At 34.4% G+C, this 18,319-nt stretch overlaps 1 protein-coding gene across 1 annotated transcript; it reads left to right on the plus strand.

The window, feature by feature from the left end:
* The first annotated feature begins 39 nt into the window (after window positions 1-39).
* Window positions 40-17,414, plus strand: LOC126885585 (gastrula zinc finger protein XlCGF7.1-like). Its single transcript, XM_050652179.1, has 2 exons — window positions 40-127; window positions 16,675-17,414. The coding sequence occupies exons 1-2, from the start codon at window positions 40-42 to the stop codon at window positions 17,412-17,414; spliced, it is 828 nt and encodes a 275-aa protein (XP_050508136.1).
* Window positions 17,415-18,319: the final 905 nt, after the last annotated feature.

The raw sequence follows: 18,319 nt of genomic DNA on the forward strand, positions 1-18,319 counted from the left end.
CCTTGTGTATATACTGAACCGGTCTAGACTAACGTTCAAATGGCTGCTGTGGCTTCGCTGGGTGGCTCACATTCGAAATGTGCAATTTCTATGACTATCGCAAAAATCAGGTTGACCATGATCGAAGGTATGAGTTATGTTGGCTTTGTAAACCGCTGTGGTTTAATAGCATTTCTAACAGCATTCTAGAGCACTTCATGATTTTGTGTTCATGCCCAATGTCAAAGGTTATAAAACCATGACAACATATTACTTATCATTTACCACGCTTATTAACAAAATAAATCACTTCTTTGCTTTGCTTAGAAAAATGCAATGGGTAAACTTAGGCAAGTCCCAAGTCCGTCTAATTTACTTACCGTTGCACGTCATTATCTACGCCAGAGATCTAAGTTGACATAGTTGCCAAAGTATAAAAAAATCCTGAATCCATTTTAAATCAAATATATCACATAATTATTGTAAACGTGGATTATACAACAAAACAAATTAATATTCAATGTAAATAAATAAAAACTTAAGAAATAGAGAACAAGAATTAAGTTATAATCTTACGTTAAAGTAAATAATAAAAACGGTAAATATAATAAAACAAATACTTATATAGTATAATTCGGATTTTTTGCACAATCTTACTCAAAAAGGACCCCTTTTAACAAATTTGCATGTTGCCAGGACCAAAAGTTAATCAAAAATTTTTTTAAACGTTTTTTTTTTGTTTTTTTCCTAAAATTATTTTTTTTGCATGGAACAAAATTTTTTTAGGTTTTTTGGATCATTACAAACACAAAAGGTCTTTAGTGACTTTTCTCTAAAGTTGATAGTTTTTGAGATATAAGCGATTAAAAATTGAAAAATTGCGAAATCGGCCATTTTTAACCCCAAAAACTATGTGAAAAACTGAAAATTTGAATGTTGCCAAGGTAGGTAGATATTCTTTAAACATCGATTGATGAAATCCCGAAGAGTTTTTTGCAATACAATATTCAAAACTCCTTTGTTTTTTAATTGCTAATAAAGCGTGCGCGACACTATTTTCCACCGTTGCATGTGTATGCAGTATGGTGCAAATGAAAGGAATAAATTCGTTATTTCGTAAACCGGCGACTTTAAGAAATCATCCCGAAACAGGTCGACTTTTATTTTTAAGTTATGATATTGTGACATATATCGTATACTAGTGACGTCATCCATCTGGGCGTGATGACGTAATCTATGATTTTTTTAAATGAGAATAGGGGTCGTGTGCTAGCTCATTTGAAAGGTTCTTCAATGCTCTATTCAGTAATGTAAACATTTACATAATTATTTATACAGGGTGCCCAATAATTTAATTTTTTTGTCAATTTGCCAAATAATTTAATTTAATAAAATTTTTTTGGACACCCTGTATAAATAATTATGTACATGTTTATATTACTGAATAGAGAATTGAAGAACCTTTCAAATGAGCCAGCACACGACCCATATTCTTATTTAAAAAAATCATCGATTACGTCATCACGCCCAGATGGATGACGTCACTAGTATACTAGATATGCCACAATATCATAACTTAAAAATAAAAACCGACCTGTTTTGGGATTTTTCATTAAAGTCACCGGTTTACGAAATACCGAATTTATTCCTTTCATTTGCACCATACTGTACACATGCAACGGTGGAAAATAGTGTCGCGCACGCTTTATTGACAATTAAAAAACAAAGGGGTTTTTGATATTGTATTCCAAAAAACTCTCGGGATTTCATCAATCGATGTTTAAAGAATATTTACCTACCTTGGCAACATTCAAATTTTTAGTTTTTCACATAGTTTTTGAGGGTTAAAAATGGCCGATTTCGCAATTTTTCAATTTTTAATCGCTTATATGTCACAATCTATCAACTTTAGAGAAAAGTCACTAAAGACCTTTTCTGTTTGGAAGGATCCAAAAAACCTAAAAAAATTTTGTTCCATGCAAAAAAAAGAATTTTAGGAAAAAAACAAAAAAAAACGTTTAAAAAATTTTTGACCAACTTTTGGTCCTGGCAACATGCAAATTTGTTAAAAGGGGTCCTTTTTGAGTAAGATTGTGCAAAAAATCCGAATTAGAATATTTTTCCTAGCGGATGCGCAGTGGCTTTCTGGACTAATAGTAAATAATATAAATAAATATGAAGTGTCATCATCGCAACTGTCAAATAAATGTTACCAATTTATTTTAAAATATCACCTTCGTTCGATTACAGTTACAGTGTGTTCCGAACAAATGTGTTTCATAAAAACGCTTTATAATCCATTTATACAAATTTAATGAATCATATTATTGTGAATTTCTTTAGGTTAACATTAATAGAAATCTTCAATTATTATTTCTACGCGTTTATAATAAAATATGTCTAGTGGCTATAATTTCAGTGTACTCGGCAAAATGATTCTAAAAAAGAACACACCTACCGCCTAAATATTTCGTGTTGGTATTATTTGACGTCACATACTATGACGCGGATGACGTGCAACGGTAAGTAAATTAGACGAAGGATACTTGTCTTTGCTTATATCATTTTTTACCTGTCTCTATTCTCATTGATACCCATTTTATTAAAACTGCAAAATGGATTCTTATCATATACCTGTTCACTTTCACAAATCTTTTTGATTTCGGATGCTTCAATTAGGTTCATATTGTAACAAGTTTACTCTAACAACTTACAATTATAATGAAACGAGCTGTTCGTATTTAGATACTACTTTATTTATTTATACAAGTTTACTTTACAAATTCTAGCTTATAACTAACTCAAATAATACCGCGCTTCGCTTAAATAGGGAACAGGTCCTTTTCTAGAAATGCCTGCCCATCTATAGACCTGATGAACATTCTGGGGAGATCCTCGCTCACAGCGCGGTCGCTTCTCTGACGTCACGCCTACTGTTAAGTCAACTTTACATTACATGATTTATCATGTGATTCGTCATATGATTTTGTCATGGAGTGAAATTTACATGTTTACACTGTGTGATTTTGTCATATGATTTTGTCATGAGCATTTTCATTCTGATAGTTTTATCATAAGCATTGTCATGCGGCTCGTCATGGGCCAAATCATATGACAAATCACATGATAAATCATGTAGTGTAAAGTCGACTTTATCCGGACGGTTGGAATTCTCTAGTCGTGGGGACCGTTTATTGCGCCGAACCGATTCGAAACTCTTTCGTTACAATAGCTTTGATCGCGCTGTATGTCCTGAGTATACCCAGAGGGAGAACGCATGCGCATTACAAAATCGGGCGTTCGCGGAGGTCAAATCTTTCCCTCTGAACACCCTCCGGATTTTTAATTCGGCGTTCGCGCAGTACAGAAAAAATATCCAGAACTTGTCCTGGATACGCTCTCGACGTTCGAGGATTTTGTTTCAGATTTTAAGTTCGCACAGGCGCACAAAATATTTGGGAAGAATTCCGATTCTTAACCTAAAATTTAAAATATTGTTTTGTTAAACAACTTGTAGATGTAGATCGTAGATTATTCTGGTTTTTTAAGTTTTAAAATTATGTAAAGTGTTGTACCATTTAAATATTCTTCAAACAAATTTTAATATTTTTTATATTAAAGCTTTTTTAGTTGTGTTTGTCAATGTTTTCCATTAGTATGTTTATAAATAAGTAGGTACCTTTTCTAGTATTATTTTCATTCGATATTCGATAATTATCTATTACGGTAGTATGTATTATGTACAATAAATTGTACTCTGTTTTTACTTAATTTCTTCTATCTAGATGAGCTTATAAGTACCTACATATTCTTGTGGTTTATTTTTCAGTTTAATTTATGAGTTAAATTATTAGTCTCTTATTGAATATAATGAAACATAAACAACACATCAAACTTATTCTGAAACTATTTCTTGTGTCTTGTTACATTTCATTATTTTTGTGGTGTAATAAACCACAACACAATGCCACAACCTATCAAATTCAATACATATACATAATATCAAAATTGGAAATGATTGCTTTACCAAATTATTCCTTCCTTCAGATAATGTTCAACCCTCAGTAAGTTAAAGGTAATTTTTATATCTAAATATCAAGCTGCCGTTTCCAAGTGATACATAACAATCTTTTACTCTCTACAAAAATATAAGCCGGATTTCGGCTTGGAAATACCAAATTATCGAAATAATCTGGAAATAATAAATAAAGACGCTTATCAAATTTTTAACTTCTAAGAAAGGCATTGATGAATAGAAAGTTAATCCTTTGCCTGTTGCTTTTATTCTCTTTCTCTTTGTTGACATACAAATTTGTTGCATTTGCATTTTTTTTATTGATTTCGAAATAAGAAAGGGACAACTTCCTTCTCTAACCTTAATGTATGCAACCCGTCATTACGAATCCGAAAATTGTTCGCGGAGCGAAAAATCCTGAGCATGTCCAGGATAAGTTTACGTTGACGCCTGCGCATTGGAAACTAATCCCGAACTTACTCTGAATACGTTCGAAATGTACTGAGCGAACACTGCTATTAGGTTTGTTCTAGCGTCAGTTTCAAACGGTTTGAAACCATCAGGAACATGCGCATTTGTTTGATGGCGTTCAAGCAAACAGATTACTAGTTTGAAACTACTGGTCGGGCGTTCTAACGACAGTAAATTTTGATTTGGAAACTGGCGTCAAACGGTCAAAAGAGTTTGCGGATTTTTTCCGGATTTTAAGTTTGTGCGTTGCGCAGTGGAATTATTTGTTTGACGTTTACAAATTTTAAATGAAAGTATTAGGTTTTGACTATGTTACTTAACATTATTTACGTTTATAATATTAATTTTTAATATTTAGCATAAATCTTGAAAATTTGTATACTTATAAGAAAAATGTATTTCTAATCTAACCTCAAAATTATAAATCAAAACTAACAATTTGACGTTGGTATTTTACTCCGATAAAAAGCGTTCTAGCAAAAAGCAGTTTGTTAACAGTTTATGGATGGAACATGCGCATTAAAGCAGTACAATAATTTGGTGTCAAACCATACAAAACTAGTTGCTAGAACAAACCTATTATTATCTATTGTTCTATTGAAAACATTCGTATTAGTGTAATGATACGAGATAGCGTCGGCTCCCGCATCGACTTTGATCATATCTGCCGGAGTTACAGATGTTCCTTTATAAATAAAACATTTCTAGAGTTGGTAAATGAAAAAAAAAGGATAGAAAATCTGTAGAGGAGATTAAGATTGCCCTGTCTGTGTTTTCTAAAGTTACAATCATTAATATCAGGGTTTAAACGCAGAGTTCTGAAATTCCTCAAACGTTCCTGATGTAGATGTGCCCTAGAGCTGCTCATCAAGGGTTGAAAGTTAATTAAATAATGTGACATATCCTCGACACCTAATGGTAAAAGAGGCAACCGATTATGTATGTATGTATGTAAATAATGTGAATGAGTATTGCTTTTCTTGATTAGACAATTTACTACAACATATTGGCCATGAGCCGATGGGTAGAGGGGATTTGACAGCTTTCTCCAGCGCTGTTAGTGGCAGTTTTGTGCATTTATCTGATAAATTTAAATGACGCGCCATGGGTAGAGGAGAGGGGATTTGACGGTTTTCGCCACAGCTGTTAGTGCAACGTTGCCACATTTAGTAGATTTCTACTTTTTTGGTAGATTTTTGATATTTTTTAAAAAATTCTAGTAGGCAATATTTTTTAGTAGATTTTTGGTATATTTCAACATTTTCTTATGACTAAAATAAAATTTGCTTTTTAATAGTATTTACCCCATTTCTAAATTAATTTTTAGACATTTTGTTACAATTTCCCAATGTCATTACCGAAAATAAGATTCAGGGGTGGGATTCTGTGTACAATCGCTAACGCCGACCGCTTTCTATCAATGTCAATATATTTGAATTTTTAGTTTTAATTCAAATATTTTCTTGTTTTACAAGTGTCACTTCAGCAACAACTAGCAAAACTAGAAAATAATTCAATTAAAACTAAAAATTCAAATATTTTCACGACAATTGACATCGATAGAAAGCGAAGTGTAGATATCTACAGTGCACGGAATCTAGCCCCAGGACGTAGATGATGAATATTAAACAGAAATGAAACTGGATTCTGGTGTAACAAACTTGCAGATTTCAAGTAGCAGTGCAATCAGTACCTATTTCAGGTGTTATTGAAGAGTTCTGGTATTCGGTGGTCGGTGAGCCTGTTAGAAGCTAACGATGGAAAACTAAAATATCTAAGGCCCGGTCTTTTCACCTCCGAATAAAAGTTATTTGGAGGTTATTTGACAGATTTACATGTAATCTGCCGGATAAACTTCCTAATAAATATTTATTCGGAGGTGAAAAGACCGGGCCTAATTATAATATATGTAACTTTGCAAAACAACAAATGCTGTGTTTGCGTGTTTCTAATGTAAAATGCGAAATAATTGTTTGTAGAATGTGATCCAGATATGCAGATGTTAAAATCAGTGGATGACAAAATATTATATATAAATATTAAATATGAAACTGATAAAAATTAATTATAGTTGGTCATTTTGTTCCCCAGTTAAAATATAAAAAAGTTTGGTTTTTGTTTACAAACAGTCATATTAATTTCTAGTTAAACTCCCTCTGTGGCTCAGTAGTAAGAGCGCCTACTTTTGGATCGAAAGGTCCGAATGATCGTGAGTTTGAATTTCACCAGGGTAGAGAATTTTTCGTTTATTATAAATTAATAAATGAAAATAGTTTCTATCCTTGGGGGATCGGTACCCACCGGAGGGACCGCAGACGTTCGGATACAATTAGCGTCTCTGCAAAGACAATGACATCGACTTTCCAAAGTAACAAGACACTTACTCAACACACACACTACACATAAAGTCTACTTTACACTACATGATTTATCACGTGATTTATCATATGATTTTGCCCATGACGAGCCGCATGACAATGCTTATGATAAAACACAATGCTTATGGCAAAATCATATGACAAATCACACAGTGTAAACATGTAAATTTTACTCCATGACCAAATCATATGACAAATCACATGATAAATCATGTAATGTAAAGTCGACTTAACACTAGCTACCTAATTGGTAAAATCCACTGTACCATCACCATGCCAATGCCCATTAGTTGTCGAGGCATTAGCTAAATAAAAAAAATTTCTAGTTAGTCAGCTGTTATTTTTATTATAAAAAGTCATAAATTATATACAAATATATTAATAAAGTTTTATAGTATATTTTAGTTTTTGATAAGTAGATTTTAGTAAGCTAAACTTACAGTAGATTTTCTAAATAAAATGTGGCAACGCTGTGTTAGTGGCAGTTGGCAGTTTTGTTTTGCGCATTTGATAAACTTCACAAACTGAAATGGCGGGTAATATGGATTTTTCAAAAAAGAAAACAAGATATTGCAGCTGTTGTATTGATTCATGTAAAAATATTGAATATAACAGTACTGGATGCAGTTATTATATTCGGAAACATTGCGTACATGTCCTGTATCAACTAAATCCTTTCCTTTTTTGGTGTTGCTGATTGAAATTGGATATCATGGGAAATAAGACTGAATCCAGTATAATGTTTAATATCCATTTTGATAGAATTCAAACAAATTACAATTCATACAAATTGCAAATTTTAATAATCAAAGCAGTAAGCACACAAAAATAAACAGAGGTAACCTTTAAAATGTTAAATAATTCATATAAACTTATTCTTATTCTCAATGGTCTCTTGCGTAAGCAGTCATCCAGTCTCACGAACTTATATATTAAATATTAAAATTATAATGAATAAAATAAAAAAACATAATTAATTTTACTATTAATTCTGTGTATTCGTTTAGTAATCAGGTAACAATAATATTTCAGTTCATAATTTGTGTCTTTCTAGATAAGTATCTATTTTTCTCGTTTTGTATATTTCACATACATAAATTTTATCAGAAAAGTATAAGTTTCAAACCGCGAGATAGCGCTACCGTCGAAACTCACAGCCAATACGGTCTGAGCTTCGCTGGTGTCGCTCCTAGCGGATTACTAATGCAACTTTCACCGGTAATTTTTAAATTTATTATTTAGTTGTTATCGCTTAATATTTACAACACAAAAAAGTAATTAAATTGTAATCGATTTTTTAAAGATTCTGCTAATCATTTTAACGTTCTATTAATGAAATAATAATTTCTTACTTCGGATACTTTCACAATTATCGTGTAGATGGCGCTTAGATTAATTTATAATTACATAATACGAAATATTAAAAAAACTTAAATTCAGTATTTAAAACGTAAGTATGCTTCTTTTCATGAACATTTTTCAGTGCGTCACAAATGATAGAAAAAAGTTAAGTCCGTGATAATCTACATTTTAGTGACATGACATTTTAGTTAAATCTGACAGTTGTCACATTTTATTTGCAATTTGGCATAAAAGCAAATCAATTGTGTTTATTGCATTTATAAAATGGCATTTTCTTTTATTTGTATAGTCTTATAAATTGTACAGATTATATTCGTAGATATATTATATAATTAGTAAATTTTTTTTGTCGATTATAGCAACTATTGACAACTAGAATAAATGTCACCGACGAAATGTAATCACCGACGTGCGTTTTTTTTTCTGTCACATGCAATTTGATGCGTTAGAAAGAAATCGAAAAACTGTGACGCACTGAAAGATCCACATGAGAAAAAGCATATATTTAAGGTAAAAATATACATCACAGCTTTGACCAACTAATATTATTTCCTATTAATGTTTTTAATTTCAATGTTTTAAATTAATCACTTTGACATTTATGTCAAATTTCCAGTAAAAGCTTACAGACTTGTCACTACTGGCGCTCGCGAATTTTTAATTATCCCCTCTACCTACGAGCTCATAGCGTATAGATAGAGCAAAAACTTTTTTTATGTTTATAAAAATTTTCACCCGGAACATATATATCTTCATCATCATTAGCCGTTTTGAGTCCACTGCTGAACATAGTCCCTTAAATAATTCCATTGCATCCGATCTTGAGCACCTTAAATCCGACCACCTTGTTGGAGGATGTTGATTACAATAAGCATCGGGTCTAAGTCCCAATTCTAAAGTTTTCTTGGTCCATCTTCCATCTTTAAATATGGCAACATGTTCCGCCCAGTTTCATTTCAATCTTGTAATTCTTTTAACTGCGTCCATAACACCAATTTTATTTGAAACTGTGAGCGATATATTCAACATTGACCTCCCCATTGTTCTCTGTGCATACACCATACGGAAATTAAAATTTCATTTTGATATTCCGGGTATTAATATACTCTTTCCCCCCTTCAATCAAATATACGAAGAAATCTCTTTCGTTTGTTAAAATATTTATCCTTTTCACCATTACCACAATTTTTATGTTCCCATTCTTTTAGCCCAATAGGGAACCTGCATAAAATTTTAAATTCGAAAAAAATGCTATAAATCACAACATAATATAATTTAAAACATTTATCTAAGAAAAAAAAAGTTTTTTTTTGTCTTTCGTTTGGCCCCTAAAGACGATTAAAATCTAGAGAAAGTTCAAATTATAGCAGGCAGCTCAAAACGCGCCCTTAATTCATTATGTTTGGCATTTGTTGTGCCACTCAGTTTTATAAATATTTTGATAGTTGCTATTTGTGACTAATATTTGAGTGTTTTTGTTAAGACATATATTTTATTACAATGTCATACCATATTTGTTTAACAAAATTGTTTAAACAATTTCTGCCCAAAAATTCCGCCCGGCGCCCTTCAGATTTGTTTAAAGGGGGGATTTTTGAATAGGAATTCACATAGAAACCGAATCAGAAATTTTTAAGACGGGAGCGGTCTCACCACATGGACTATATACCCTATTCCACGAACATACGCCTGTTTTGGATTACTTCGACAACGAATATTTTACTGTGCAAAATAAGAAGAACGAAAGTAAATTGCAAATTACTTTGTTGTTTATTGGACTAATTATTAGCGCCATTTACTTTCGTACTTCTTATGTTGCACAGTAAAATATTCGTTGTCGAAGTAATCCAAAACAGGCGTATGTTCGTGGAATGGCCCATACTATAAATGTCATTATAAAATATAATGATGTGACGTCATAAGTGTTTGCGCGCTGTTTGGGTCGTTTGAAATGATTTAAATGTACAGAAGATTTTAAATTTGAACTTCTAAGTTATTATGAGAGCTTTAGGCGTGAAATTTTGGAAATTTCATTTTTAAACAAAACTGAACATTATTATGTAATAAAAAAATGTGCAAGTTCCCTATTGGATGGTCTGATAAAAGTGCTTCTCAGAGACTTTTTTCAGTGCGACACAAGTGACAGAAAAAAAGGTACGTTCGTGATACATACACATTTATAACATTTGTTGCAGTTGTTGATAGATGGCGCTATAATCGAAAAAGAAATGATTTAGGTATTTACCTATTACATATGTATCTATACGACTATAATTTAAAGTTCGTTTCAGTATTTCAGTGTGTCATTAATGACGTAATATATGATTTATAAGAATGTAGAGAATCATAGGATCACATTTTATTTAAATCTGGCAGTTGTCAGAATCGTAATCGTAATTTGGTATAAAAACAAATCAATTGTGCTTATTTCATTTATAATAAGGTACTTTTTTATTTGTATTGTAGCGTAATTACTGTTAAAATAATACTCTCGGTTCGTTTATACGAATTTATTTATACAAGTTACAGACGAATTTATATTATACACTGACTTATTTACAAGATCCTTTCCTATTTATAGCCCAGTTGTTATTCTGGAACGTTCCACGCTCATCTCTAGTTATCGCCAGACATTCGGAGAATTTCTCGTTTTCCGTCCCGCTACATCGCATCTAGAAAGATCCACGTGGAATGCGTCTGTGGAGATGGGACCTGTTATACGAGGGTCAGTCAAAAGTAATCTTTTGTTACACTGCTTCCCTCTAAAGATCTGAGCGTCCCGATCAGCAACTCTAGATGGCCCAGGATGGCGGAATCTACAGGATTCTCCAGCTATGCATACACCCCTCAAGAAGAAGTAACAGTCTACTGTCTTTGAAGGGTACGACATCTTTGGGTTAATGCAACACACAGTAATTCGTACGCCTGTCTCTATGAAGATCACTTCAAGCATGCTTCTCACTATCTTCCAATCCAGATCTTCTACTGCATGGCCTATTTTTGGTAAAGCCAAATTTTTGATGTCATAATTACACACGATTTGGCGTGTCCGTATAAGACTTCCTGGTCACCATATACAGCAAAGATCGAGGACCATCTTCCAATCGCAGTATTCTTCCAATTTTAGGCTGCTGATTTCTTAACTCGTCCAGGCGGCCGAACTTTCTGTTGAATACGGACGAGATTCCTTTAGTCATCTCAAGGTCTTGAGAAACACAGTGGGCTAGAGAGACGTTTTCTGGAACACTAAACAGATTTTGCTGAACTTCTGTAGTCACGCCAAATCTAGCACTCTTTCTCTCTGCGTAATTTGACATAAATTCCTTAAAACTTGGCTGTGCGGCATCTTTCATCTGTTGTTGGAGGACTCGTGCTTCTTCTGTTTCATTTGAGCCAGCATATGGTGCAAGACGATTTATGTGAATAACTTTTGGTTTACCGTTTGGCAACTTCTTAATTCTGTATATTACGTCATTTATTTTCTTCTTAACTGCATACGGACCTTCCCATTGTCTTTGCAGTTTAGGACACAAGCCTCGACGACGTTGTGGATTATAAAGCCAGACAAGATCACCTACTTCGAAGCTTTCATTCTTGCATCGAGAATCATATTCATCTTTCATTCTGCCACTGGCTATCTGGATGTGTTCTCAGGTAAGTTCATGAATGTTGTTTCATTCGTAACTTCAGGCGGTCGACGTATTCTTCGCCTGCAACATGTTCCTCGGAAGGTCTGCAGCCAAACTCTAGGTCGCAGGGCAAACGAACTTCACGACCCAACATCAGGCAGGTTGGTGTTTGACCTGTAGTTTCGTTCACGGCCGAGCGGTAGGCCATCGGGAATAAATGAATGTGCTGGTTCCAATCTCGCTGATGTTCAGATACAACTTTGGACAAGTGTTTACCCATCGTTCGGTTCATCCTCTCGACCATTCCATCTGATTGAGGATGCAAGGGTGTTGTTCTGGTCTTATTGACACCAATCAATTTACAAACGTTTTGGAAAAGAGCTGACTCAAAGTTTCTCCCTTGGTCGGAGTGGATCTCCAAGGGAACACCAAATCGGCTGAAGAATTCTTTAACAAGTACCTCTGCGACGGTAGCCGCTTCTTGATTCGGTAATGCATAGGCCTTGGTCCATTTCGTAAAATAATCCATGGCTACCAGGATGTATTTATTTCCAGCATCGGTTTCTGGAAATGGACCTGCAATGTCGATTGCTACTCTTTCCATAGGACTGCCGACATTGTGCTGTCTCATGGGTGCTTTCTTTTTACCAACTGGACCATTACCGGATGCACACAGTTCACATTTCCATGCACCATCTTCTTACATCATCTTTACAGTTCACCCAACAGAACCGTTCTCGAACCCTTTGCAGAGTTTTCATAATACCAAAGTGTCCACCTGATGTACCGTCATGCAACTGACGCAATACTTCTGACACTTTACTTTTAGGTACAATCAACTGCAGCTTAGATGCTGTACCATCATCGTTCTCAAAGGTTCTGTACAGAAGATCATCTTTTAGTACCAGGCAATTCCATTGGCTCCAGTAGGCCTTGAATTGTGCACTACATGCACTAATGTTCTGCCAACCAGGTCTCTCACCTTGCCGCATCCAATTCAATACTCTTTTTATACATGGATCATCTTCTTGGGCGTCTTGTAACTGTTGGGGCTGCCATTGCTCATTAACGACGGTAGTTCGTCTCACAGGGCAAAGCTGCTCCTCTACTTTTAGCCGGTGATTACAACTTTCACCGCATGGCCGTGTCGAGGAAGCATCTGTATTTGAACGAACTCTTCCAGCCCTCTTCACGCGTCTCTTCGGCATCGTATTACGAATCACCCTCTGTACCATTTCTACCAAACGTTCATCTTTTCTCTTATCGCCTTTTTCCACGGTTAGTACTTGATTGTTTCGTGAAGCTTGGCTAGCTGCTTCGTGTTCCAAGGCAATAGCAAGTGCTTCGTCTAAAACTTTCGGTCTTGCTAGTCGTAAAGCTTTCTGTAGTTCACTATCTTTCAGCCCATTGACGAAGGTATCTACCGCAATTTCTTCTAAAACGCTGTCTGGCACCTCTGGATAAGCCAACCGCACCACACGAGCCACATCTACTTCAAATTCTTGCATTCTCACTTGCTCGTTGACTTCTACTTCGCAGTTGTGCTTTGTATACTTGTTGTAGATGGGCATCTCCATAGCGTTTTTCTAGACGAGTGAACAAGGTCTGGTAACATTTTTCTTGGCCCTTAGGAATTGACCTTAATATATCTGCAGCATCACCTCGTAAAGCAGCAGTCAAGGAAACGACCTTTTCTTGTTCGGTCCAATGATTGGCGGCCGCAATAGCTTCAAATTGTCTAAGGTATATGAACCAAGAAGACTTTCCATCAAATGGTGGTAATTTAAATCTCATATGATGCGACGTTTCGTCTTTCGGTGATTCTTCTTTCACTACAGGATCTAACGCTACTGCATTAACTGATGGTTGTACTTTTGTATCAGTTATCATGCTTTCTAGTTGTTTGATCTTTTCTTCTACGGTCTCTAGTTGTTTGATCTTCTCTTCTAACATTTCTTTATTGTCGTCTACACTTTTCTGGATCTTATCGAATGTTCTAGAAACTTCTTCAAATTTCTCGTTGTTCTTTCTACTAGTTTCATCGATCTTTTGAGAAATGGTGTCGAATTTCTCATTATTTATCTTAGACGTTTCATCGATCTTTTGAGAAACGTCTTTAATTATTTGAGAAGTCTCGTCAAATTTTTTAGCAACATTTTCGAATTTATCGTCGAATCTCTCATTAATCGTTTGAGAAACAGATTTTAATTTCGATAAGATTGCTTGTTCTGCTGACTGGAAGTGGAACGTCTCTGGATCATCTCCGTTCTTCGTGAGGACTTCCTCGAGTCGTGCTTGTAGGACTTTCTTGGTCCCACTGCTATCTTCATCCCGTTCCTCTAGCTGTTCACGGAGCTGTTTTACGGAAACTTCTTGTAGCAACATCTTTGGTCGGCACACACGTACTTTTCAAAATGTCTTTTAAAAGTCTTTCCGAATACCGAAAAATCAGCGCACTTTAATTATTCCCGACGAGTAAAGTTCAAAAGTCTTTTTTTTTTCACTTTTAATTTATTTACACTCCACACCGTTAACACCACTGTAGCGTAATTACAGTTAAAATAATACTCTCGGTTCGTTTATACGAATTTATGTATACAAGTTACAGACGAATTTATATTATACACTGACTTATTTACAAGATTCTTTCCTATTTATAGCCCAGTTGTTATTCTGGAACGTTCCACGCTCATCTCTAGTTATCGCCAGACATTCGGAGAATTTCTCGTCTTCCGTCCCGCTACATCGCGTCTTATCAAGAAAGATCCACGTGGAATGCGTCTGTGGAGATGGGACCTGTTATACGAGGGTCAGTCAAAAGTAATCTTTTGTTACGGTATATTCTTATAAATTGTACAGATTATAATCGTATAGACTTTTTTGTTCGATTATAGCGCCATCTATCAACAACTAGAATAAATGTTATAAATGACTTTAATCACGGACGTACCTTTTTTTCTGTCATTTCCAACTTAATGCGTTAGAAAGAAATCGAAATTGTTCTTTATTTCTATGGTAACGCAATATACTGAACTGGTCTAGACTAACGTTGAAATGTCTGCCATGGCTTCGCTGGGTGGCTCACATCCGAAACGTCCGATTTCTATGACTATTGCAAAAATCAGGTTAGACCTTGACTGATGGCATGGGTTATGTTGGCTTTGTAGACCTCTGTGGTTTGTGGTTATTCGCATAGACTTGTGACTTAAGAAAACTGGACTGGTTTGGTATCGCCCTAAATTCGACAATCTTGTCTGTTGACGTACCCATTTATCCAAAGTGGGTCACATTGTTGAAGATGATTTTTCGATAAAAACTGAGTCAGTTTCCAGTTGTTCCAAGGCCCATACAAGGTCATTTGATTTTTGTACGGGTGGCGGTATTGGGACCGTGCAAGTTCGGCAAAGCGACATCTATTTCTACGCTGTGCAATATTATTCGCACTTTTAATTATATTGGCCAATTATATTAGTCCTGGTTACTGGATCATTGTCAAGGCCATAGTCCAAAAAAATAATAAGAAGAAAAAATAAGATTCAGGTTATGTTATTAAAACAAACAATTGTATGTAGTAAATAAAATTAGTTATTAAAATGCAGTACTGCAAGCAAAATACAATTAATTAAATTTACCTTTATACAGTGAGCACGTAAAGGTTGGAATAAATTCATTTTCTCAAGAACGGACGATTTTGGAAAAAAATCCCGAAACAGGTCAATTTTTATTTTTAAATTACGACTTTTTGGCATATATATCATACTAGTGACGTCACCCATCTGGGCGTGATGACGTCATCGATGATTTTTTAAATGAAAATAGGGGTCGTGTGATAGCTCATTTCAAAGGTAATTCAATTCTTTATTCAGTAATATAAACATTAACATAATTATTTATACAGGGTGCCCAAAAAAATTTTTTTTTAATTAAATTTGTTGACATAAAAAAAAGAATGTGTGTAATTTATTTAATTTAAAATACATTTTACTGTTATCAGAAAACAGGAAAAAATGTGTTTTTGGCAAATAAATATTGTTTTTTGCTAAATTCAATATTAAAGCAGCTACCCACCAGTCTTCGTGACAATTTGAACATTTAATTTAAGCGAAAAAGCAATGAATATTTTTCAGATATACATTTTTTTCTGTTTTCTGAGACAGTAAAATGTATTTTGAAATAAATAAATTACATACATTCTTCTTTTTATTTCAATAAAATTTAATCCAAAAAAAATTTTTTTGGACACCCTGTATAAATAATTATGTTAATGTTTATATTACTGAATAGAGAATTGAATTACCTTTTAAATAAGCTATCACACGACCCCTATTCTCATTTAAAAAAATCATCGATGACGTCATCACGCCCAGATGGGTGACGTCACTGGTATGATATATATATGCCAAAAAGTCGTAATTTAAAAATAAAAATTGACCTGTTTCGGGATTTTTTTTCAAAATCGTCCATTCTCGAGAAAATGAATTTATTCCAACCTTTACGTGCTCACTGTATAATAATTGCATTTCATATCAATATTGTGGAGCAGCATATAATTTTTATTCTTCAATGACAGTAGATATGAAATGTACGTCAATTTGACAATATGAATTATTTAAGAAAGTTGCAATATTTCTCCGCTATTCGCGCACGATCGTTTCTCAATTCCCTTCCAAGTACTTGCACACCGCGAATAAGTCACAACGGGTGGAGGGTGGAGGCTATGATTATAATCATAACGTTGATTGACATTATGTTGTCATAGATTCTATGACTGTCTACGTAATTGAATATGTGACGTGCAATTCTAATTATTTAGTAAAATATTATGTTTTTTGGTTTTTAGACAAACAGAAGTTCAATCTGCACAGCTTAAAACATAAGAAAAGTCAATGTCATATATGCAGCCGACTCGTTAGATCAGGCAACTTAAAGAAACACATCAGGTTGCATACAGCAGCTCCATCAGTTTGTTCTACTTGCGGAGTAACGTGCAAAAATTTTGGAAGTTTAAGATCTCATATCTTTCATTACCACAAGCATACTGCTCATCAATACATTTGTGAAGAATGTGGTAAAAGCTTTCGAATAAAATATAGTTTCTTACTGCATAAAAGAAAGGCTCATATCGGTCTAAGGAACTTTAAATGCAACACGTGTGGAAAAGCTTTCATTACCAACGCCAATTTATTAAGACATGTCCGAATGACTCACGAAAAACTGAGACCTCATGTTTGTGAATATTGTGGTGCTGGCTTTTTTTGTAAGCCTGTTTTAAGAGCTCATATCAGACAACATACCAATGAAAAACCGTTCGTTTGTCAGCTTTGCTTAGAAGGGTTTAGACAGCGGGTTTCATTACGGACCCATTTGAAATCAAAACATGGAATAGTAGAAGCCAAGGAATTCTTTTGTAAAACGTGTGAGAAAGGTTTCGCTACAAATGACGCTTTGAATATACATCAAAGGGTACACGAATTTAAGAAGTGTGAAATGTGTTCAGCAAATTTTGGTGCAGATGAATATCTGACAAAACATCTTAGAGAAGTTCATCAAGTAAAAGTAGAAATGAAACAAGAGAGTTAAGATTAGTTTTGGTTTGTTATGTGTCTAGTATCTCTTGAACTTTTCATTTCCTTGTGTATATACTGAACCGGTCTAGACTAACGTTTTCTGCGGCTTCGCTGGCTGGCTCACATTCGAAATGTGCAATTTATATTACTATCGCAAAAATCAGGTTGACCTTGACTGATGGCATGAGTTATGTTGGCTTTGTAGACCGCTGTGGTTTAATAGCATTTCTAACAGCATTCTAGAGCACTTCATGATTTTGTGTTTATGCCCAATGTCAAAGGTTATAAAACCATGACAACATATTACTTACTTGTCTTTGCTTATATCATTACGAGCTATTCCAGGTCAAATCAACACACTTTCAATTAAATTTTTTCCTGACCTATTTAAATTTGGTTAAAATTTAGAGTACTCATAGTGGATGATTAGGTGAAGAAAAATAAAAAAAATTAAATTTTTATCTCAAGCCGTTTCCGCAATATGGTTATGTAAAGTTTTCCAAAAAGATCCAAGACACCGCGACAATACTTTTAGACGGAGAGCTAGAGGCGAGAAATCATCGTCATAAGTAATATGGAGTTTGGCATGTGAAATGTGTCTATTGTATATTGATAACTATGACCCTTTTCAGGCTGACACATCAGTGGATACAGGAAGTAGCAATAAGGGATGAAAGGGGAAAGTTGGTGCAGTCATTAAATGTTTTCACCTTCTATTTTGTTAAACCTCCATCGATTTGCATGAAAATTGGTGAGTAGTTAGAGCATAACTCAAGAAACAAAACTGATATGGTGCCAACGTGCGCTTTTACCCTGGGGGTGGATGCCACCCCTTCTCGGGGGTGAAAACTATTTTATTAAAAATAACCCCACTAATCGATAGAGGGACAAATTTTAAGCAAAATTTGTTACTTCTAA

The sequence above is a fragment of the Diabrotica virgifera genome, chromosome 5 (genome assembly GCF_917563875.1).
Source record: "Diabrotica virgifera virgifera chromosome 5, PGI_DIABVI_V3a".
Classification (NCBI taxonomy): domain Eukaryota; kingdom Metazoa; phylum Arthropoda; class Insecta; order Coleoptera; family Chrysomelidae; genus Diabrotica; species Diabrotica virgifera.

Bases quoted from the DNA above. Each gene is read 5' to 3' on its own strand.
- LOC126885585 (XM_050652179.1), top strand. From the start codon at position 40: ATGGCTGCTGTGGCTTCGCTGGGTGGCTCACATTCGAAATGTGCAATT. The intron at 128-16,674 runs GTATGAGTTATG...TTTGGTTTTTAG, and splicing joins CAGGTTGACCATGATCGAAG to ACAAACAGAAGTTCAATCTG.